The sequence below is a fragment of the Oncorhynchus kisutch genome, linkage group LG20 (genome assembly GCF_002021735.2).
Source record: "Oncorhynchus kisutch isolate 150728-3 linkage group LG20, Okis_V2, whole genome shotgun sequence".
Classification (NCBI taxonomy): domain Eukaryota; kingdom Metazoa; phylum Chordata; class Actinopteri; order Salmoniformes; family Salmonidae; genus Oncorhynchus; species Oncorhynchus kisutch.
The window spans coordinates 50,198,192-50,221,266 of record NC_034193.2 but is presented as its reverse complement, the minus strand read 5'-3'; the positions used below and the strand labels follow the sequence as shown (position 1 = coordinate 50,221,266).

Sequence of the window (23,075 nt, the reverse complement as noted above, 5' to 3'; positions counted from 1 at the left end):
TGCAGTGGCTGCTGTGAGGTCAGAGTTGGCTTCCAGCTCTGCCAATGAAAGGGGGATAACAGGGGAAAGAGTTTGTAAAAGAAGGGAATAGAGAGAGAGGGAAGAAGGGAAGAGGGGAAGAGGCATAGGCACATGCAGAGGTGTTGCAATGCTGTGCAGTTCTTCCTTCCACACTGACTGAGAGCATTAGTTGAGGAGAAGTCAAACGGATGTACATTCACCTGGTTTTCATTATCATAGACAATTTGTCACCTCCCCCGAATTCCTTTCTCTCTTTCTCAGATGTTTTCCTCTCTCTCTCTCTTTCATCTGAAGGGCCACTCTCATTTAGTGCTCACGTGTGGTTTGAACTTTAACTCTGGGTCTCTCCAACACTGTCTCACAGTGGAGGAAACTCAACACTGCATCTGGGATGGATCTGGTGAGTGACGTAACAAACACAAAAATAACACAGTAGCTGCCTGTTGTATCACAACAAAACATACACAAGAGTACATACTGTAATAACTGTACTTTTTGGACATTCCCTGTCTGCTGTAAATGGTTCATGCTTTCATTCATAATCTGTTTATAAAAATATAAAAAAATTAAATGTATCCGTTATTTTATAGCCTATGCCTCCTAGAGCAGTACAGTATCTTGGTTATTCTATCTCTGATGGTTGGGGATTTTACAAGGCTCACATGAATTAATACTTTGAGGAAGTGGCCAGAGCAAAACAGGAACCCCAGTATTGCGACCTCTCTGAGGCCAAGACTAACAGATATAGACATACACATTCTGGGCAATCTGAACAGGGGAAAGGCTTGAAGCGACACTCATACACTGTTTGGGAAATTTGACGAAATCCTTCCAATACTGATACAGGTATTCCTATCTCAAGTGACCACAAACAAATAGAAACAGAGGGGAAAAACTAAAACCTTTGGTGTCTCTTCAAAATGTGCATCTGGATGGTTGGAGTTCTGTGTGTCCTGATGTGTTTGGGAAATCATCAGGCTCAAGGTAAGGGTATTTAATGAACAAAACATTTAAATACCAATACCATGATACTGTTGAAAGTCATTTCTTTATGTTAGAAGTTAGAAATGTCATGATAGAGATTCCTGTTGCCATTTACAGAATTGTCTTTCTCATCAACATTGTATATCAATGTATTTTTAGCGGGCTATATCAAAGTATTGCAAATCAATACATAAGTAAGTTGCCTATTTGGTTCTTTGATGTCAGATTGAGCCTTACTCTACTTCCCCCTGTGTAATTTAGAAGCCAACCCATCCATCTCCATGCCGGACAGAATCAGGGTGGCTCTGGCAGGAGAAACGGTCCATTACAAACTCAAAGTGACCATCCCAATGAATCAGAGCTCCAGCAACTTAGTCTGCTCTGGGCCTCCAGAACAAAAGAAGATAAAACAATGGAGTATTCTCTTTTCTCCTGAAACAAAAACAACAACATTTAATTTGGAAATATCCGCATATAACAGTTCATACTCAGGAGAGTATAACTGCAAGTATAAAAATGTGGAGATCTTCTGGACCCTTCTGGTGAAAGGTGAGTGTGTGGTAGAAGAAGAAGAAAATGAAGGGATGATAGAAAGATAACAGTTAGTCAGTTAGTGAAACTTCTGTTGTCCACATGTTGAGTAACAGGAATGGTTGACATATGAGAGTGAAAACACAATCGCTTTTTAAAAGGGACCTTTTTTTGGTACAAACACTGTAGATGTCAGCTGAATGTCAGACGTACGCCACCATCAACAACACGCATGATCGTCATCATGAAAATAAAAAGCCCTCTAACTCTTTTTTTCCACTTGACATTAATCTACTTCCAACCAAAGTGTTCAGACATTGACTGACACTGGACAAACTCTAATGGTACTATGTTTATTGTCTCTGTGTCTCTGTATTTGTCTGTGTCTCTCTTTCAGACAAGGGGTACCGGCAGCTTTACTCTGGTCTCAGCCTTTTCATCGTGTTGGGGGCTCTTTCCACAGGCCTCCTCATCTTCAGTGTGATCGGCTCCATATACGTGTTCAAAAGCCAATGGGTAAGAGGTTTGAGAAAGGTTTGGTGGAGGTTCTGAAACACTGTATATTTTTGTACCCTTCTGTTGTGGTTGGTATGTTGTCATTGTATCAGTCCGTGTGTGTTAACTTGTGATTTCCGGGGTGAATTTATATTGAAGAATGGAAGTACCGGTAGTGGAGTAAGCGGACGGAATAGAGGGGAGAATGAAGAGGAGGAGGAGAACGGTAACACATCAGTGAATGCAGCTGCCTCTGCTCCAGTTTACACTGTAAGCATGTCTCTCTATCTCCATTGACTTGCTGTAACTATATCACATTGATTTTACGAGTTGAACCACAACAACAAAAATGACCTTGACACATGTCAAAGCTGGGTGTGGGTCATCAAAAGAATATCATCAACAAAGATCCACTGTTTTGATTCACTTCCACATCCACTGTAGGCCCTATGTGATCTACAAGAATTGAATGTGTTTCACCTGGAACTCCCTCCTCTCTCAGAGTCTAGAGTCTCGGCCAGCATCTGTCTATGAGGTCTTGACCCCAGGAGCACCAGCAGCAGCAGTAAACCGTGAATCTGTCCAGAGGAAAGGAAACGTAAAGAGAAAGTCAAAGGAATCGGTCAGTGTGAACATACACTAACCAGGAAGTATAAATCACTAAAGCCTTGGTTTTGTCATTCCAGATATATTATATTTAATTGTATTCTATTTTTCTACTATATTCTATTCCCCCAAATAGATATGAGTAGACCTATAGCTACCAATAATGTTGATAAAGAGCTTTTCGAGTTAATGAGGATGCTACTGTCCTGACCTCTCTCCCACTCTCCTCCTACAGGTGGAGAATGCAACGCCGCAAGGGGAAGGAATATTTGAATGCGTCTATGAGAATTTCTGACCTACTGGCATCTGCACTGTGTTTGGGAATCTATATGCTTCGATTTTCCTGCCTTTGCAATCTCTCTTGTTCTTTTACACAGACCTAAAATCACGTATGTATTTTACCCTGCAGCTTCGTGACTTCTGTTGAAAATAAACTGCTGTGTCTCTGGTTGTTATCATCACGGAATATCTCTGGTTGATGTTTTGTCTAATTAACAGATATCTGCAATATGTCAGATTAATTTTAACGAGAGATTTTACAAACTGAACCCTTGTACTCCAAAATCCCACCATAATAAGATTGTATCCAATGAGACTATTAGGCTATTTTGAGTAAGAACCAATCGAAACGCGTCTCCCATCTCTACTTCCGGGTTTGGTTTATTTACGTTTTTCATCTATTGTTGACCATGGCAGCGGAGGGGGACTTTCTGATGAGATATCGTGCTGTATCAAATAAATTGAAAAAGTACGATTTATTACGTTCTTGTCTTTGTTCTGTGTATCCATTCGAGTGACGATGTGTAATGCATGATCGTCTAATCTTTTGAGGTGCGAGCCAGGATTTCACAGCTAGCTAGCTAACGGTAGCCGGCAAAACTTGCTGTCAGTTCCATGCGTCCAAAGAAAGCATCAACAGCGTTTTATTTATTTATTTAGCCATTTTTACCATGTTTTGGCTAAACTCATTAACTAGCTGGCACTAGATAGATAATTAGTTAGCTGTTTCAAATGAATCCTCATCCCTGAATGATAATGATTGTTTAGCTAACGTTAGTTTTCTAGCGTTGTAGTTTATCAGGTAATAGAGCAGTGGTTACTAGGCAACTAGCTAACTAATCATGTCTGACATTCTGTTGTCCCTACTGGCTTAGTTGTAATTTCACTTTGCCCACCTTAGACGTTTTCTTCGGAAACCCAATGTAGCAGAAGCAAGTGAGCAGTTTGGTGAGTAGCTAATGTTTCCTGGATTTGTTTTAATGACTAATAACCATGTTTCTGACATATCAACAATTCATTCATATGTTCATGTTTTCAGATGATGACCCCTACTATTAAGTACACCATTTGCACAACTTCTGTTGATTATGTGGCTTGCATCTCACCCAGTATTTCTGATTGGCTGCAGGTCAGTTGGCTAAAGAGCTGAAGCAGCAAGACTGCCTTCAGTATGCTGCCTTCTGTGACCTTGCAATGGCAAGGTAGGTCTCCATCTCTAACTATTGCCACCTAATCAGAACATATTGTTTGCCCTTATTAATATCATACAGACATGGGTAGCATAGAATGATGGATCAATATCGCCCTTTCTCCTCCATTGTAAGTATCCTACAACCAACATTATTTCCTACTACCTATTACAATGTAAATTAGATATCTTACATTACAATTTATAATCTATACCTGTTATATCCTACCTGAACCCACAGGTGTGAGCAGACTCTTTTCAATGCTCCTGGGGAGGCCCTGGCCCTGACCGATGCTGCCCGGCTCTTCCTGCTCTCTGAGAAGGAGAACAGAGCACTACAAGCCCCAGGCTTCGACGAGCACCTGCAGGCCGCACTCAACTGCTACAGCTTCGCCATCAAGGTAAAAAAGACTACAAATGTTTGACATAATAGAATAGAGATACACAAACAGGTCATAAGTTAAAGGTCACGAACAGTCAAAATCATGTTTTTCATTAAATTTGATGATAAAACCAGATCAAAGTATGAAACATGACTGTTGCTTCTACATTGGTAAAGTTTGATCCTAAAGTTACTGGTCTCCTCCCCCATGTCAAACACTTTTATTTCAGGAGGCGGGATTATTAACGCGATAGGGGGACAGCACGTGTGTGACGTCACGTGTTTGCAGAGGGGCATGGTTTATATACAGTAGCTAGATAGCTACTTCACTGGTGCAAAATAGCAAATATAATTAAAAGTTTACTCTTCATCTATGGCAAAGATACTTCCATCTGTGCCTGGTGTTAGCTAGTTACTGTCTAGCTTGGTCTTCAGCCAGCATGGAACTAAAGGGGCCATTCAAAACTCTGTCATGTCAACACATCCATCAGTGCTGCTGTGAACTGCATCACAAGAGACATAGATATATAAAATAAAAAAACACATAATTGATGTAATTTCAATGTTGTATTGAGTTGCTTTACGTTTAACCAAATTTGCTTGAGATGATTTAACTGCTCACTGCATCCTCGTTTCTTGACGGAGGCGTTTCAAAGAGCTGCTAGTCGAGGCGTTTCAAAGAGCTGCCAGTCGAGGCGTTTCAAAGAGCTGCCAGTCGAGGCGTTTCAAAGAGCTGCCAGTCGCGGCGTTTCAAAGAGCTGCCAGTCGAGGCGTTTCAAAGAGCTGCCAGTCGAGGCGTTTCAAAGAGCTGCCAGTCGAGGCGTTTCAAAGAGCTGCCAGTCGAGGCGTTTCAAAGAGCTGCCAGTCGAGGTGTTTCAAAGAGCTGCCAGTCGAGGCGTTTCAAAGAGCTGCCAGTCGAGGCGTTTCAAAGAGCTGCCAGTCGAGGCGTTTCAAAGAGCTGCCAGTCGAGGCGTTTCAAAGAGCTGCCAGTCGAGGCGTTTCAAAGAGCTGCCAGTCGAGGCGTTTCAAAGAGCTGCCAGTCGAGGCGTTTCAAAGAGCTGCCAGTTGAGGCGTTTCAAAGAGCTGCCATTCGAGGCGAGCTCATGACTATAAGCTTCCCTATTAAACCAGATGGAACTGACGGACATGAAGTGAGACAAAAGTGAGCGCAGCATTCAGTCTAGTTTAACCAGGCTTGGTGAACAACAGCTGTGAAAGGGAAAATTATCCATCAGAGTATCTTTATTGGCATTTAAATGATAATATAATCCTCTTTAGTTTATTGTTGAATCCATCTGAAGTAACAGCTACAAAGAGATCAAGCAAGAGACCAAGCATCTGGAGAATTTCCCATACATATTAACAACCCATTTTCCCTGGCCTTTCCCCTAGATTCCTCTGGAGACAGTAGTATAATGCTGTGTTTTACAAATGTGTTTCAGGTGTACATTGAGATGAACCAGCCTGTCATGGCTGCCAGTCTATCCCTGGAACTTGGCAATGCCCTCAAGGTAATGGACCAAACTGATCACAAAAGATAGATTGGCAACCATTCCTCTTCTATGTCAGTCTGTGTAGTGAATCCTTCTCTCTCTCTCTCTCTTTCTCTCTCTCTCTCTTTGTCTCTTTTTTTCTCTGTTTCTCTGTCTGCTGTTCTCTCCCCCTCCCTCTCTCCCTTTCTCTCCCTCCTCCTCTCTCTTCTCATCTTCGTCTATAGGAGATGAACAGACCAGGTGAGGCCATAGTTCACTACCAGAGAGCAGCAGAACTTCAGACACAGCAGCCCATTGAGTCTCTGCTGTCTATGGGAGAGATGGCCACCTGCAAAATACTCACCCGTGAGTACAGTGGCGGGATTGGTGGGTGTAGATGGGTCTGGACCATAGGTGAAGATTTGTGTTATTCTTTGTTTTCGACTCCGTATTGATCTCAGAGCCAGGAAACTGGGTTATGGTATGGGGATTACCTGCATGTGGTCCAGATGTCAGTTGAAGTGTATACATGTGTTGGGGACTAGAGTATACCAAGAGTTGGGTTCAAGACCATGTCAATTCCAATAAATTGCTTTGGACATGGATTTTCTCCAGAGGAGTGCAATTCAATTTCTGAATTTACTGGAATTGATATTGACCTGACCCCAACTCTGGTGTGTGTTTTTGTGTGTTTCTAATCCTAACAACAACATCATGATCTTGTAATAGACATTGTCTGTTCTCTGTGTGTCAGGTGACTATGACGGCGCGCTGTCCGTGCTGACAGAGATGCAGCTGATGTGTCAGGAGAGGGGACTGCAACTGCCCGGCACCAGCACCCCCGTTGGTGAAGACATAATGGACTGACCCAACACTTGTGGCTAACTCATCACTTCCTGTGTTAAAGCAGGAAGTTCATGAACTATTCTGAAACTGATAACAGTATGCTTTTCGTCTGCTCATTGTCTTCTTAGGTGCATTTCTGGACATTGTGGCCAAGTGTGAGATTTCTAGAGTACTTTTGCTGATGCTGCTTGAGGTAAGCACAGCATCGCGAAGATTGTTGTGCCTTCTTATACCATTACATTTCACTTCACTTGTATTCAATTCCTTCCTACAAACACTTACAGATGATGTATCACTGCTAAATTGCGTTATCTCTCTGAAAGCTGAGAATGTCAATGCCTTTTGCAGCCTCCTCCCCAGAAGTTGTTGCCAGAGCATGCCCAGACCCTGGAGAGATACGCCTGGGAGTCGTTTGACCCTCATAGTCAGGGTAACTACACTACAGCCATTATTCTAACCTGACTGACCTTAAACACTCATACACACAACACTAGCAAGGTTGGGATGTGAGAACAAAGTTCATAATACTATATGGTTAAACTTGTATTTCCAACCCTCTCGTTGTAGTGACCTTCCTACCTGAGAATGTCTTCCTGCTCCTGCAGTCAGTTGTGGTATGTGGCATATTTCCTTACTAGACTCTATCACACAAAATAGCGATGTATTGGCCCTTCATGTACTGGTGAGAAGGTCAAGTGTCTCACATGAGGATTAATATGAGCATAATTGTAGCACTGAGTCAACTTTAAAGCAAGAAACCGTCGTTGCTACATCTTATGAATGAACGGTATTCTTTAAGAATATAACTTTGTAAATGCCTCATGAGCTTAGTTCAACTGTCGTACCCCATCAGAACCCAAAATATAAGCTTGTTTTACTCCAATGTTTGTAAACAATGCAAATGTAAACAAAAACTGTACAGCCTAACAACATGATTAAAACTATAATGTTGATATCATGGATGGTCAAGCCCTTGCATCCATAGCTCTGTATATTGCTGCCAAACATACCCTTGTAAAACTGACCATCCTACCAATCCTCGACTTTGGCGATGTAATTTACAAAATAGCCTCCAATACCCTACTCAACAAATTGGATGCAGTCTATCACAGTGCAATCCGTTTTGTCACCAAAGCCCCATATACTACCCACCATTGCGACCTGTACGCTCTCGTTGGCTGGCCCTCGCTTCATACTCGTCGCCAAACCCACTGGCTCCATGTTATCTATAAGACCCTGCTAGGTAAAGCCCCCCCTTATCTCAGCTCGCTGGTCACCATAGCATCTCCCACCTGTAGCACACGCTCCAGCAGGTATATCTCTCTAGTCACCCCCAAAACCAATTATTTCTTTGGCCGCCTCTCCTTCCAGTTCTCTGCTGCCAATGACTGGAATGAACTACAAAAATCTCTGAAACTGGAAACACTTATCTCCCTCACTAGCTTTAAGCACCAACTGTCAGAGCAGCTCACAGATTACTGCACCTGTACATAGCCCATCTATAATTTAGCCCAAACAACTACCTCTTTCCCAACTGTATTTAATTTGTATTTATTTATTTATTTTGCTCCTTTGCACCCCATTATTTTTATTTCTACTTTGCACATTCTTCCATTGCAAAACTACCATTCCAGTGTTTTACTTGCTATATTGTATTTACTTTGCCACCATGGCCTTTTTTGCCTTTACCTCCCTTCTCACCTCATTTGCTCACATTGTATATAGACTTGTTTATACTGTATTATTGACTGTATGTTTGTTTTACTCCATGTGTAACTCTGTGTCGTTTTATCTGTCGAACTGCTTTGCTTTATCTTGGCCAGGTCGCAATTGTAAATGAGAACTTGTTCTCAACTTGCCTACCTGGTTAAATAAAGGTAAAATTAAAAATGAAAAAATATGAATGAGAGTGGTTATGTTTCTCCCTCAGCATTTTACAGAAACAAAGGCAGGGTGAGGCTTTGTTATTGTTTGGATTTGAGGATCCTAGCTTTATGCTGATCTATATTGGTGGTTATGCTGGGCTTTCAAAGTCTTAAGTCTATGTCAGTCTATCATTGTGTTGTTGCAGATGGCCTGCCAGGAAAAAGACACAGAGTCCCTCAAGTCTCTTCAACCTGAACTCTGGTAAGCAAAAATAAAATCTCAGTCATGTGGTAGCTATTTAGCTGCAATACACATTTGAATTGAGTTTTTTTCCTTATGATTTTCTCATTGATATCTTGTCTCTAAATTGTTAAGAACAATTCCGTAGACTGTAAGGAAAATGGACAGTAAATTCTTCTTCTTCAGGCCTCTTCTCTCAGCAGAGCAGAACCACCTCCTTCACCTGGTGGTGCAAGAGCGGATCACCCCCTCTGGACAGGGGATTTAGTACAGTCCAGATCAACTCACTACACCCCCTCGGAATGACACATAATGGAACATTCCTGTCTCTGTCTTTGGTCTGTTGTAGGGCCTCTTGAATAATGTGGTTTTGTCTTTTCTAAAAAAAACATGGGAACCGGACCAAGCATGTCGTTGGACACACTGTACATCTTACTGCATCCCCTGTTATGCCTATTAGTGGTTGCAGGATTGCTCTCGTGGTGAAGTCTTGCATCAAATAGTTATTTATTGGAAATATGTTGAATAGATGAAATATGAATGAAAAATATGCTTTTTTCTAGCGTTTTTATTTTGTTAATAAATTGTATAGTCTGAACAAACATGGCTTAAATTCCAATGTAATTACAAAACAGAATCCCTCTACTGCATTATAATAAATGGTGATATTACATACACCGCATTGACCTCTGTTCCTGGTTGACCTTTTTCACTTGTACAAATTAAAATGTACTTTGATATAGCAGCCAACCAAAACTCAGAATCACACACGTGATTAAAATTTACTTTGATATAGCAGCCAACCAAAACTCAGAATCACACATTATTAAAATGCACTTAGAATACACGTTACGACAATTACACAACAAACGGTTACAATGTATTTAGATCAAAAAACAATTACAATTGGTTATAAAATACTTCAGTTATAAAAAATAAAAATTCAAATTCCTTTTAAAACATGTACTGGAAATTAAGCTTGTTTGCTGATTGTTCAAGTACTGCAACAGCTATGTAGCATACCTTGAAATATACAGTACTATATCAATCACACATTACAAATCTCCCATTTGAACAAGCATGCAGTAGTCTGCATAGAAATTGATTGTGCATACAATTCTTTGGGGTCTGCTCTCCCCCCTTCTGTACCACCTTCCCCCTCACAAGAAAAATCAGAATATTGGGACTGTTAATAAACGAATTAAGACCCCTACCCCCCCTCCATCCCTTTCCAACACAATGCAAAAACGTAATAAAAACTATCCTTCCTTACAATCCTCCTCTCCTCCCTTTCATCCCTTGTTCCTCTACTCGCTCTTCTTGCGCAGCACCACGTAGATGACGCCCAGTATGAAGGTGAGAACGAAGGAGATCCAGGCCAGGATGAAAGAGTGTCCGAACCAGCCCTGGTCCTGCTTGTGGAAGATGTCCGTGTAGATGGACGCAGCAATCATTACACACAGACCTAGATGGAGACGAGGGGAGATTTAAAAACACCTGTTAGGTTAATAACAGTTATGTGCTGTACTGGAGACATCACCTCAAAGTCACTCATAGGGCTGTAGACACAACTGCTGATGAGACCATTTCAACCTGAACTTAAATAACCGTGATAGTTATAGCAATAAACAATAGTGTTTTTGAATCGTGCTCATGGGGACCCACCCATAGGGTGTGCATTCAAAGACTGGATGATTAGTTATCAGTTTGCATCAGTTATTAGTTTGTTTGCTACTGCTGGATAGACTACAACAGAACATATACACTGTGTTTATATCAATGTCATTACATAGATTATAGGGTATTAAGATGCAGATACAGGGACCCAAGCTACTTACAGGAGATGAGCATCAAGGCTCCAGAGAAGGTGAACCTCTGGCCCTTGGACAAGGTGAAGAGTTGAGCCACGAACACAAACAGGCCCAGGATGGAGAAGATGCAAGCCAGCACTGCTCCGGCCTGCACTACCTGGAGGTATTCTATAGGGGAATACAGAGAGAACAGGACTCCATGAGATGGGAAGATGCACAATACTGATCCTGACACACTATATTCTTGTCATACAGAACAATGACAGTCATTTATTTTAATTCATAATAATTACAAAATATATCTTTTTTTGTATGCCTACCAGCAGGGGTAGAAATGAAACCATTCTGGGAACTCACCATAGTAAAATGAACACACACTAGTTTCACTTTGGAAGCTTAATTCGACCCCTGCCTACCGAGCGAGTATAAGCATACGCACATGTCCACTCTATCTTGTTTTGGTAGAAGCTAATAGTGTGTAGCCATAATAAGAGGTGAGCACACGGATGCTGTATCTTAATGTGAGCCAGTTTTAACCTGCAGGAAAATAATCCTGCAGCAACAGGAAATGTGAATGACATTTTTGTAGGGGTTGTCAGACATTTTAAAGTAGAAATTACAAACTTTCAAAGCCTTTTCAAACCTTGAGTACACTACACGTTGGTATTTCCTGCTGTGCAGGAAAATTCCTGCAACAACAGGGTCATCAAATTAAGATACGGCATCTGTACTATACCTTCAGCATAGTCTCCTTTGAGGTTGGTGTAGTGCCAAGCTGAGCCTTCCAGTTCCCACCGGCCCCACACATCTGTGGCCACTGAGTCTGTGAGCCACCAGGCCTGCAGAAAACAACACAGGAGAAGAGTAGCAAAGTCATTGTAACAAAACTTACTAACAGCTATATCATCTCATAACAGTGTTGTAACCGTGTTTTCAGTGTTGGATACTTAGGCCCAACAGTGGACATTTTTGTTCTAGCCCTGTATTTATTATGGTGTCCATAAAGACATTTCTGAAGTTCATATGGAGCAGGAGAACAGATGGAACAGAAGGGGTCACTGAGGTGACATTGGAAGCATGTGAAAGTAAGAAAAAGGAGAGGGGATATTTATTTACTTACATTATCAATGGTTGCAACCAGAAGCAGGATGATGGCAGTAATGTGAAGAACAACGATTCCAGCCAGGACCAACATTGTGACTAACTGAGAAAAGATAAGTGTTGTGGAAAGATAGACAGTGAGTAGGCTATGCTGCTTATTAGAAACTGGGTGGTTCGAACCCTGGATGCTGATTGGCTGAAAGCCGTGTTATATCAGGATGTCTATAGCCCCTATACCACAGGTATGACAAAACATTTATTTTTACTGCTCTAATTATGTTTGTAATGAGTTCATAACAGCAATAAGGCACCTCGGGTGTTTGTGGTATATTGCCAATATACCAAGGCTAAGGGCTGTTCCCAGGCCCTCCGCATTGCATTGTGCTTAAGAATAGCCCTTAGCCGTGGTATATTGGCCATATACCACACCACCTTAATTATCTTACTAAATACGAGGCATAACCAGATCTGGGTCAAATACATGTCAAATATTTTAAAATGCTTCTATTGTGCTTGAATTGGTTTGCCTACAATGGGAATAATAAAATAGACCCAAAAGTGCAAACTCCCAGATAAATCAAACACAAAAAGTATTTGACGTCTGTTTTTGATCCAGGTCTGGGATAGAAGAGCGCTCTACCTAAATGGTCAATTGGGCTCGTTTCAAATACGACTCAAATCATTGAATTCGATTGCTCATTCACGTTTAGCCTATAAAAGGAGCTTATAGATTCGTTTATATGTTATCAACTACAATTAGACCGCTTAGAGGGTAAAGTAATAATTGTTGTTTCTGTAGGTCTACCATCAAAACAACATTGTTTTAAAAGTTACTCAAGTGTATAAAGTTATTAGGCCTAAAAGTTTAGACTATTCATTTAACTGCAGACTAATCATTATTAACCTGAATATAGGCATAATTTTTTTTGACTCAATAGCAAGTTTCAGTCGAGAAAAATAATAGGCTATTCAACGTGGCCATGTATTTTAACTGGACTACTAGGCTGCACATTACCGTTTGTTATGGATGCTATCCCCGTTAGTTGCAACGGGCCCCATACACAGGCTATGAGAAAAGAGCGCGAGAATACGACGACAGAAGTGAGTCTGAAACATATGTGTTATACATAAATGAATACAAAATCTTTATTAAAATATGATCTATAATACTATGCAAGAAGTAAACCTATGTTGACGTTTTTTTGCCGCTCGCCAAGGTGAAATCCATGTTATCCTTCCATAGCGTCCTTATCAACTGAATGTAGTTCCATTATAAAACGTTTAAATACCTCCCCAAAACTATTGTTTTCGCCCACAGAGCCTTAAAAAAAAAATCGCTAAACAGTACCAACCCTCCACCAATCCCATTGAATAGAAATTGTAAACCGCATTAGGCTGATAAACATTACCTGTGAAGTAGCTTTTACGCACGATAGTTATTTGCAATTCTGAAAAGCTGTAACGTTAGACCCACCCAGCATCGAATTCATAGACTACACATCACTCTTTTTTCTCTTCGGCCCCTTCCCTCCCTTTCCCCTTTCCCAAACCCCACCCATATCCTCAAACTTTTTCATATCTTTAAAAAGTCAGGGACTTTAAAAGTCTATGACAAATAGGCAACGTTTCCCTCTCAAAACACAGCGTGAAGCTAAGTGATCTTCAAAGGAGCTCGTTGAATGAATGGAGTGACAATTACGGCTGTGTACAGAATGTGTGTAGAATAGTCCCAGTTTGTAGTATATTCTTAATTCTAAAAGGAACCAAACAAACATGTTGCGCTCCACTCTACCCCCCCCCCCCCTTAAAACTATATGTAGGCTACACCTCTCCCTTTTACAATGAGCTCTCAACACATGAGAAATACAGTATTTTATATCACATTCATATAAGTAAACAACAGCACCAAATTCCCCTCTGTACGCAGTATCGCAGCAGCAACCAAAAATATGAGTAACAGAATAGCAACAGCCATACCCATTCGTGTTTTGGGTAATGACATACTGCACACGTCATTTCCATAGCAATGTTTCCCCCCACATAGTTTATGGATGTCATTTTGTACTTTAGCCTATAGGCCTACTTTTTTACCCTCAATATTTCAAGGTATTAACAAATTCTTTCTACTGTATGTCTCTTTTTCTTCCATGATGAAATCCAACCAGAGTTAATTAACCGCACATGTGAGAAGCGCTCTACATTTGCATAATCAGTTTGGAATTACAGCTGTCAGGTCTAATATGATTTGGCTTTATAATCGAATTTCGCATTTAGAGTTTCACATTCTGAGGTCAAATTGGTGGTTCCACTTGATTTTTCACCTCAAAGCAGTAGGTGGGCCTACAGTAGGTGGGCCTACTTTGGACATGTCTTGGGGAACGTTGTGTTGTCAATTACAGGATGCTCAGTGGGTACCATGGTAATGTCCAACAGCAATATCAGCCTGACCATGACACCTTCTCAAGTAAGTAAATATATAGGTGTATTTCTAGTCTTAGGCGACAAGATAAGGCTATGTCCTTATCTTACACATGATAATGTGTCTGTTCTAATGTAACCCTATGTCCTGAAGATATTGCCTCAGTTAAACAGCAGATCTACTCTCCAGTCCCTGGGCTCGAACCCCAGCAGGGACATCATAGGCATGCCATACAGCGGTGGACCCCACTGTCCATTGTGGGAAAGACATCCTGATGTTCACATTCCAGAAACAGGACATTCCAAACTTCTTAATTGACAGATGTATGTAAAGCCATATATTGTAACACTAGCAGGCCTTGTGGAAGTCATACTGCAGTAGGCCCTGTGGAAGTCATACTGCAGTAGGCCCTGTGGAAGTCATACTGCAGTAGGCCTCTGCTAGGTAAAGCCCCGCCTTTTCTCAGCTCACTGGTCACCATAGCAGCACCCACTCGTAGCACGCGCTCCAGCAGGTAGATCTCACTGGTCACCCCCAAAGCCAATTCCTCCTTTGGTCGTCTTTCCTTCCAGTTCTCTGCTGCCAATGACTGGAACGAACTGCAGAAATCCCTGAAGCTGGAGACTCATATCTCCCTCACTAGCTTTAAGCACCAGTTGTCAGAGCAGCTCACAGATCACTGTACCTGTACATAGCCCATCTATCTACCTACCTCATCCCCATACAGTATTTATTTATTTATCTTGCTGCTTTGCACCCCAGTATCTCTACTTGCACATTAATCTTCTGCACATCTGCCATTCCAGTGTTTTAATTGCTATATTGTAATTACTTCGCCACCATAGCCTATTTATTGCCTTACCTCCCTTCTCTTATCTCATTTGCACTCACTGTATATATACTTTTTTCTTCTTTCTTTTGTTCTACTGTATTATTGACTATGTTTTGTTTATTCCAAGTGTAACTCTGTGTTGTTGTATGTGTCGAATTGCTATGCTTTATCTTGGCCAGGTCGCAGTTGCAAATGAGAACTTGTTCTCAACTAGCCTACCTGGTTAAATAAAGGTGAAATAAAAATAAATAAATAAAAAGGCCTTGTGGAAGTCATGCTGTAGTAGGCCTTGTGGAAGTCATGTTGCACTAGGCCTTATGGAAGTCATGCTGTAGTAGGCCTTGTGGAATTTATACTGCAGTAGGCCTTGTGGAAGTTATAATGCAGTAGGCCCTGTGGAAGTCATACAGCAGTAAGCCTTGTGGAAGTCATGTTGCAGTAGACCTTGTGGAAGTCATACAGCAGTAGGCCCTGTGGAAGTCATACAGCAGTAGGCCCTGTGGAAGTCATATAGCAGTAGGCCCTGTGGAAGTCATACAGCAGTAGGCCCTGTGGAAGTCATACAGCAGTAGGCCTTGTGGAAGTCATACAGCAGTAGGCCCTGTGGAAGTCATACAGCAGTAGGCCCTGTGGAAGTCATACAGCAGTAGGCCCTGTGGAAGTCATACAGCAGTAGGCCTTGTGGAAGTCATACAGCAGTAGGCCTTGTGGAAGTCATACAGCAGTAGGCCCTGTGGAAGTCATACAGCAGTAGGCCCTGTGGAAGTCATACAGCAGTAGGCCTTGTGGAAGTCATGTTGCAGTAGACCCTGTGGAAGTCATACAGCAGTAGGCCTTGTGGATGTCATGCTGTAGTAGGCCTTGTGGAAGTTATAATGCAGTAGGCCCTGTGGAAGTCATTCTGCAGTTGGCCCTGTGGAAGTCATACTGCAGTAGGCCTTGTGGAAGTCATTCTGCAGTTGGCCTAGTGGAAGTCATGCTGCAGTAGACCTTGTGGAAGCCATGCTACAGTAGGCCCTGTGGAAGTCATACTGCAGTAGACCTTGTGGAAGTCATATTGTAACACTCGTAGGCCTTGTGGAAGTCATATGGAGCATCTAGCTTAACACAGTTAACATTGCTTTTCAATAAAGATCTGTATCCATTCACTTGAGACCTGTTAGTCAGTCAGGTTATTGGGATGGCTGAAAACCTATGATAATACTGTATGATAATACTGTACTGGTCTTAAACTTACTAAATCTGAGTCTGTCCTAAATCATATATATTCCCTATATATTCCCCATAGAGCTCTGGTCAAACGTAGTGCACTATGTAGGGAATAGGGTGCCATTTAGGACTAGGTATAAATTAGCTATCAGGTGGTCTGAGCACTTACATAATGTCCAGACAGTAGTATTTGACTTAATCAATTCAATGCAAGGGGTTTATTGGCATGGGAAACGTGTTAACATTGCCAAAGCAAGTGAGGTAGATAATATATAAAGTGAAATAAACAATAAAAATTAACAGTAAACATCACACATACAGAAGTTTCAAAACAATAAAGACATTACAAATGTCATATTATATATATATATATATACAGTGTTTTAACAATGTACAAATGGTAAAGGACACAAGATGAAATAAATAAGCATAGATATGGGTTGTATTTACAATGGTGTGTGTTCTTCACTGGTTGCCCTTTTCTCGTGGCAACAGGTCACAAATCTTGCTGCTGTGATGGCACACTGTGGAATTTCACCCAGTAGATATGGGAGTTTTTCAAAATTGGATTTGTTTTCGAATTCTTTGTGGATCTGTGTAATCTGAGGGAAATATGTCTCTCTAATATGGTCATACATTGGGCAGGAGGTTAGGAAGTGCAGCTCAGTTTCCACCTCATTTTGTGGGCAGTGAGCACATAGCCTGTCTTCTCTTGAGAGCCATGTCTGCCTACAGCGGCCTTTCTCAATAGCAAGGCTATGCTCACTGAGTCTGTACATAGTCAAAGCTTTCCTTAATTTTGGGTCAGTCACAGTGGTCAGGTATTCTGTGTCACGCCCTGGTCTTAGTATTTTGTGTTTTTATATTTATTTGGTCAGGCCAGGGTGTGACATGGGGTTATTTTGTGTTGTGTTGTGGTATTGGGGGTTTTAGTAGGTATAGGGATTGTGGCTGAGTAGGGGTGTCTAGCATAGTCTATGGCTTGCCTGAGGTTCTCAATCAGAGTCAGGTGATTCTCGTTGTCTCTGATTGGGAACCATATTTAGGTAGCCTGGGTTTCACTGTGTGTTTGTGGGTGATTGTTCCTGTCTCTGTGTTAGTTTGCACCAGATAGGCTCAGTCACTTTGGATTTTCTTTTTTCATTGTTTTGGAAGAGAAGAGAACGAGCGCCATTCTCCTTGCGGAGATGGTGCTAAATACATCAACACGGTCGGTCCCTGGGATTGGGCTGGCCAACACGATTCGTTTTGCTTGGAAGGAAAAGGAGTTGGAGCCTTTAGGACGGGAAACATTTGGAAGGATAATATTGATGGGGATTCTAAAGCTGACGGTGAAGGACGTGTTTTGTTTCCAAGGCAACTCGTTGGAGGGAGCATACGATGTGGCACTATATACAGAGGAGAAACACGATGATATCCTGAGAAGGGCAAGAGCAGTGGGAGGCGAGAGGCCGATGAGCCACTATGAAATAACAAGCCTGGCGAAGAATAACTTTAGGGTTGTAACTGTCAACATTTACAACCCATACGTTAAGGATGAAGAGGTGAGGGCCTTTCTGGGGAGATACATGGATAACGTCTCCTCAGCAAGGCACCTCAAAGACTCCCTTGGGTTTTGGAATGGGAGGAGAGGCTTCCAGGCCCTCCTCAGAGAGGACCCAAAGGGACATGGTGGCTACCTCCATCCTCCTGCTATGTTCTCCCTAGGGGCTGACAGGGGGACGTTGTTTTATACACGTCAGCCCCCATTTTGCAGGCGCTGTATGGCCTACGGCCACATATTCGCCTCGTGCAGCACAAGAAAATGCAGATTTTGTGGATCTGAGGAACACGAGGCGAAGGATTGTGACAAGCCTAAGGCGTGCCATGGGTGTGGCTCGTCAGCACACCTGTGGCGGGGGTGCCCGGCTCGTCAGAGGTCATATGCGTCTGCGGCTGGGGGGGGAGCAGGAGCGGGGGATGGGGGAAGAAGAGGGGGGGAAGGAAGCAAGCCTCATGACCAGAGTACAGGTCCAGAGGGGAAGGCCGCAAGGAAGGAGGAGGAGCAAGAAGCGGCGGATGGAAGAGAGAAGGAAACGGAAGGCACGGGAGTAGGAGAACCAGGAAAAGCGGCGGAAGAAGGCAACCGAGTGGAGGAGCATGAGAGAGAAGAAAGCGAGGGAGGAGTGTTGGAGAAGGAGACGGTGGAAGAGCAAGTGGACTGGGGGGAAAGTGCCCTGGTGGAAGAGATGAGGGGTATGGTGGAGGAGCTGGTGGGGGGGGAGGGTGGTATCTCTCCACTACCGCCATCACCAAAGAAGAGAATGAAGAGGAGGGTGCGATTGGCCGACAGTGAGAGGGAGGGGATGGCCAAGAGAGTGATGGGGGTGGGAGAAACCTCTGGGTTGCTGCTGGTTTCCCCAGGCCCTCAACTTCTGTTGGGTGGGGACACACCTAACAAGACTCAGGACTGGGTACAGGAGGAGGTGGGGAGTTTTTTGTTTGGGGACTCAGCCTCCCCGATTTTTTTCCAATCCAGCTGCAGCACTGGGGAGGGGGAGGATTGTGGGGGTAGACCCAGGGTGCAGGGCACCCCGGAGCCAAACACTATTCCTGCATCCTGGGTTGGTGAGATGGAGGAAGTGGGGGGGATGTCGGGAGTACGGATGGTGTTTTCACCGGTAGATATGGAGCAGGGGAGCATCGGGTGAGTCTCCTGTTTTTGTTTTTTTCTGTCTGGGTTTAGAATTTGAGTGTATTACATGTTTTTATTTGATTCTTTCATGGGGTCTAATTTTACTTTTGTTACTTTAAATGTAAGGGGTTTAAGGGATTTTGTTAAGAGGAGGGCGGTTTTTAGTTATTTGGAGGGTGTGGGGTTTGATTTTTGTTTTTTACAGGAGGATCACCTGAGGGATGGAGGGGATGTTAGTAGGTTTAAGAGGGAGTGGGACAAGGGGGAGTCGGTTTGGGGTATTGGGGGGGTGCACTCATCGGGGGTAGGGATTTTGTGTTGGCACAGGGAGGTAAAAGTGGAGGATTCTTTTGTGGTAATGCAGGGGAGGGTTATAGGGGTGGATGTCACGATAAGAGATTGTACATTTAGATTAGTGGTGGTGTATGGGCCACAGGTGGTGGCAGACAGGAGGGAGATGGTGGACTGTCTGACGCCCCTGTGTGTCACAAATAGGAAATTAGTGATAGGGGGGGATTTTAATACAGATTTAGGAATAGGGGGGGATAGCAGTGCAGGCGCCATTACCAGGCTAATGGCTTGCCATGGTCTGGTTGATGGTGGTCTGCACACTACTCCGAAAATGGCCGGTCCTACATGGCGCAACTCCAGGGGGGTTGAGCGGAAGCTCGACTATATTTTTGTACCCAGGTCTTTGGGTAAGTTGTCTGGGCGGCTGTTGCCTGTTTTCTTTTCGGATCACGACGGGGTGCTCCTGCAGGTGGGGTCTCCAGTCTGCCTCTTTGGTAGGGGGTACTGGAAGTTAGATCGGGATGTGCTGGAGGAGCAGGCTTTTGTTGACAGGTTTTATGATTTCTTTTGGAGGCTTGAAGGCCTCCGGTCCATGTGCGAGGGGGTGTTAGAGTGGTGGGAATTAGTTAAGGTGAGGATTAGGGCTTTTATAATAGGGTATTGCAAGAGGAAAAAAAGGGAGGAGAGGAGGGAGGTGGATCGTATCCAAAGGTTAATTGAACTCGAGTATGAGGCAGGCAACCTCGGCGGGTCGTTTGACTGGGAGAGATCCGCTACCCTAAAGGCGCAGCTCAGGGAGTTGCAGGAGCGGAAGGCTCGAGCTTTCCTGGAGCGTGCGCATAGTGGCTTTCTAGAACACAATGAGACTTGTTCCGCTATGTTCTTTAAGTCGGTTAGGGCCAGACAGAGTAGGAAGGTAATGCATGGCATTAGGGAAGAAAATGGTAGTATAGTTAGAGAACCAGAGGATATGGTCAGGGTGACAACTGATCATTTCCAAGGTTTATTTAAGGAAAGGGAAATAGATGTAGAGCAGGGAAATGTGTTTTTAGAACACTTGTCCAGGCGGTTGCCGGAGGACATTAGAGAAGTGATGGAGGCCCAGATTTCACTAGAAGAGGTTGAGAGCGCTCTTAGGAGGATGGGAAAAGGGAAGGTGCCTGGGATGGATGGGCTGCCGGCTGAGTTTTATCTCAAGTTTTGGGGTATACTTGGACCAGTGGTCCTCGAAGTCTTGAAGGCCATCCTTGAGACGGGGGTCCCGGGGGGATCAATGGCTGTTGGTGTGCTGTCACTTTTATATAAGAAGGGGGAAGTAACAGACCTTGGCAACTGGCGGCCATTGACCATGCTGTGCGTAGATTACAAGCTACTTGCAAAGGTTTTAGCAGACCGGTTGCGCACAGCCCTTCCCTACGTCGTTCATGAGGATCAGACGTGCGGGGTAGAGGGCCACTCTATTAGATGGAACCTACAGTTAATCAGGGACTCCATCGCTTGGGTTGAAGATAGAGGACTGCCTTTAATGGTAGCAGCGCTAGATCAGGCGAAAGCCTTTGATCGCGTGAATAGATCCTTTTTATTCAGAGTGTTAGGTCGATTAGGATTTGGGGAGAAGTTCATAGGATGGATTCGTACATTATATGTCGGAGCGGGGTGCCGAGTTAGTGTAAATAGTCACTTGGGTGACGTTTTTGACCTCTCGTCTGGGGTCAGGCAGGGGTGCCCACTCTCGGCTCTCCTCTTCGTTCTGTACATGGAGCCTCTGGGGGCTGCCATTAGGGCAGACACAGGGGTGGAAGGCTTGTTGATCCCTGGAAGTGGTGGGCTGCGTGTTAAGATGACGCAGTACGCCGACGACACTTCATTGCTGCTGTGCAAGGACTCGTGCCTGACAAGGTCCCTTGCCATCTTTGGGGATTTCACCCGAGCGTCGGGAGCGGTTCTGAACCATGCAAAGTCTTCCGTCAAGTTTTTCGGTAGATGGCGCGGTAGAACGGATGTGCCCGGGGGGTTATCTCTCTGTGAGGGGGCCCTGAGGATTCTCGGGGTCCATTTTGAGACCTCCGGCTCAGCGACGCTGAACTGGAACATGCGTATCGCAGTGGTACAGAGGAAGCTAGCAATGTGGAAGGCTAGGTATTTGTCTTTTATGGGCAAAGTCCTGGTCCTAAAGGTGGATGTGTTGCCGTCTCTTTTGTATTTGGCGTACATCTACCCATTGCCGGCTTGTCTGAGGAGGCCTCTAGTGAGGCTTGTGTTTCAGTTCATGTGGAGTGGCAGGTGCGAGTGGGTCGCCAGGGCGCGCATGATCTGTCCCATCGGGGAGGGAGGTAGGGGGGTACCACATTTCCCCCTCAAGCTGGACACAATTTTAGTTTCTTTCTTGTTAACGGAGTTTGCTCATCCAGTGATACACCCATCCGGTTACCTCCTGCGGGTGTTCTTCTCATATCAGGCGAGAAGCATAATGGTGTGGTCTAACACGGGTCCTCGGGCAGAACAGCTGCCGTGGCACTTTGGTCATGCGGCCAAGTGGCTGCGTGCGCACCCTGAGGTTGAAGTTGCCCGAGTAGGTTTAGATCACAGGCACCTGTACGAGGAGGCCAGAAAGGCAGGGAGTCCGGTGCCTGTAGTGGGCATCTCGGAAGTGGTCTGGGAGGGAGTGCAGACGCGGGGTCTGGACAACAGGCTCAAGGACCTGAATTGGTTGAGCCTCCATAGGTGCTTGCCGGTACGTTCCATCATGTACCGGTATAGTTTGGTGCAATCCCCCACCTGTCCAAGATCCTCTTGTGGCAGGGAGGAGACTGTGCGCCATGTCTTTTGGGACTGTGCCTTTGCCGGAGTAGTATGGTCTAGGGCACGGGTGTTGTTAGGTTTGGTAAGGGGGGATTTTGTATTGACGTGGGCCAGGTTAGAGAGAGGTGTAGGGAGAGCGAGAGGGACGGATAGGGACAGGTTTCTGCTCTGGCTTCTCATGAGTCTCTTTAAAAGGGGGCTGTGGGAAGCCAGGCAGAACATGGTGAAGACAGGGAGAGATTGGGGGGTGGAAGGGATAGTGAGGAGGGTGGAAGGAGATTTGAGGGGGAGGATGAAGAGGGAGGAGAGGAAGTGGGGGCAGCATGCTGCTCGGGAGAGGTGGAAGGGGGGTTTAGGGCTGGGTGTCATTTAGATTTGTAAGGGGATAGATTAGGGATGGGGAGATAGGGAAAGGTATTTTGTAGGGTGACGGGAGGGAAGATGCTCCCCTGAGGTTTTGTTTGGGGTTTATGTTTAGTTAAATTAGTTAAATTAAAATACCATTATTTGAGTATGTATGAAAATTATGAGTTGTAAAGAATGAATGTTATTGAAGATAATAAATTATTTTTTATAAAAATAAAAAAAAGATGGGCTGTATAGGTTTTCACGGTCCGTTTATTATTTTGTATTGTTCGTGTTTTTGTCTTCATTAAAGATGTATCGAACTAACCACGCTGCATTTTGGTCCGACTCTCCTTCGCCGGAAGAAAGCCGTAACATTCTGCCGCTGTGTACTCTCTGTGTAGGGCCAAATAGCATTCTAGTTTGCTCTGTTTTTTTGTTAATTCTTTCCAATGTGTCAAGTAATTATCTTTTTGTTTTCTCATGATTTGGTTGGGTCTAATTGTGCTGCTGTCCTGGGACTCTGTAGGGTGTGTTTGTGTTTGTGAACAGAGCCCCAGGACCAGCTTGCTTAGGGGACTCTTCTCCAGGTTTATCTCTGTAGATGATGGCTTTGTTGTGGAAGGTTTGGGAATCGCTTCCTTTTAGGTGGTTATAGAATTTAACGTCTCTTTTCTGGA

General features: G+C 43.9%; 2 protein-coding genes across 6 annotated transcripts; one reads left to right on the top strand and one right to left on the bottom strand.

Moving 5' to 3' along the window:
• The first annotated feature begins 742 nt into the window (after positions 1-742).
• LOC109865825 (40-kDa huntingtin-associated protein-like) lies at positions 743-9,589 on the top strand. 4 transcript variants are annotated; one of them, XM_031799550.1, is made up of 17 exons: positions 743-1,005; positions 1,267-1,554; positions 1,934-2,052; positions 2,191-2,301; positions 2,534-2,653; positions 2,873-3,385; positions 3,818-3,864; positions 4,046-4,118; positions 4,347-4,506; positions 5,930-5,998; positions 6,205-6,325; positions 6,714-6,806; positions 6,934-6,998; positions 7,154-7,235; positions 7,373-7,419; positions 8,877-8,932; positions 9,098-9,588. In XM_031799550.1, exons 6-17 carry the CDS (start codon positions 3,327-3,329, stop codon positions 9,177-9,179), a joined length of 954 nt encoding a protein of 317 aa, XP_031655410.1. In that variant the 5' UTR covers positions 743-1,005; positions 1,267-1,554; positions 1,934-2,052; positions 2,191-2,301; positions 2,534-2,653; positions 2,873-3,326; the 3' UTR covers positions 9,180-9,588. The 4 variants fall into 4 exon arrangements, 3 of the variants coding, with proteins under 3 accessions (XP_031655410.1, XP_031655411.1, XP_031655412.1); XM_031799551.1 differs by having other exon boundaries at positions 3,792-3,864; XM_031799552.1 differs by having other exon boundaries at positions 764-1,005; positions 2,873-3,026; positions 9,098-9,589.
• On the bottom strand, positions 9,464-13,345 carry LOC109865824 (epithelial membrane protein 2). 2 transcript variants are annotated; one of them, XM_020454286.2, is made up of 5 exons: positions 13,233-13,345; positions 11,843-11,926; positions 11,459-11,561; positions 10,750-10,890; positions 9,464-10,376 (listed from the first exon to the last, which is right to left on the bottom strand). In XM_020454286.2, exons 2-5 carry the CDS (start codon positions 11,915-11,917, stop codon positions 10,219-10,221), a joined length of 477 nt encoding a protein of 158 aa, XP_020309875.1. In that variant the 5' UTR covers positions 11,918-11,926; positions 13,233-13,345; the 3' UTR covers positions 9,464-10,218. The 2 variants fall into 2 exon arrangements, with proteins under 2 accessions (XP_020309875.1, XP_031655413.1); XM_031799553.1 differs by lacking the exon at positions 13,233-13,345 and adding an exon at positions 13,020-13,133 and having other exon boundaries at positions 9,465-10,376.
• Between the last annotated feature and the right edge of the window lie 9,730 nt (positions 13,346-23,075).

Excerpts from the sequence above, each read along its gene's own strand:
- LOC109865824 (XM_020454286.2), bottom strand. The coding sequence starts at position 11,917 with ATGTTGGTCCTGGCTGGAATCGTTGTTCTTCACATTACTGCCATCATC. Across the intron at positions 10,891-11,458 it reads CAAAGGAGACTATGCTGAAG|AATACCTCCAGGTAGTGCAG; the intron begins GTATAGTACAGA and ends ATTCCCCTATAG. Across the intron at positions 10,377-10,749 it reads AGCCTTGATGCTCATCTCCT|GTCTGTGTGTAATGATTGCT; the intron begins GTAAGTAGCTTG and ends GTCTCCATCTAG.
- LOC109865825 (XM_031799550.1), top strand. The coding sequence starts at position 3,327 with ATGGCAGCGGAGGGGGACTTTCTGATGAGATATCGTGCTGTATCAAAT. Across the intron at positions 4,119-4,346 it reads TGTGACCTTGCAATGGCAAG|GTGTGAGCAGACTCTTTTCA; the intron begins GTAGGTCTCCAT and ends CTGAACCCACAG. Across the intron at positions 4,507-5,929 it reads GCTACAGCTTCGCCATCAAG|GTGTACATTGAGATGAACCA; the intron begins GTAAAAAAGACT and ends AATGTGTTTCAG.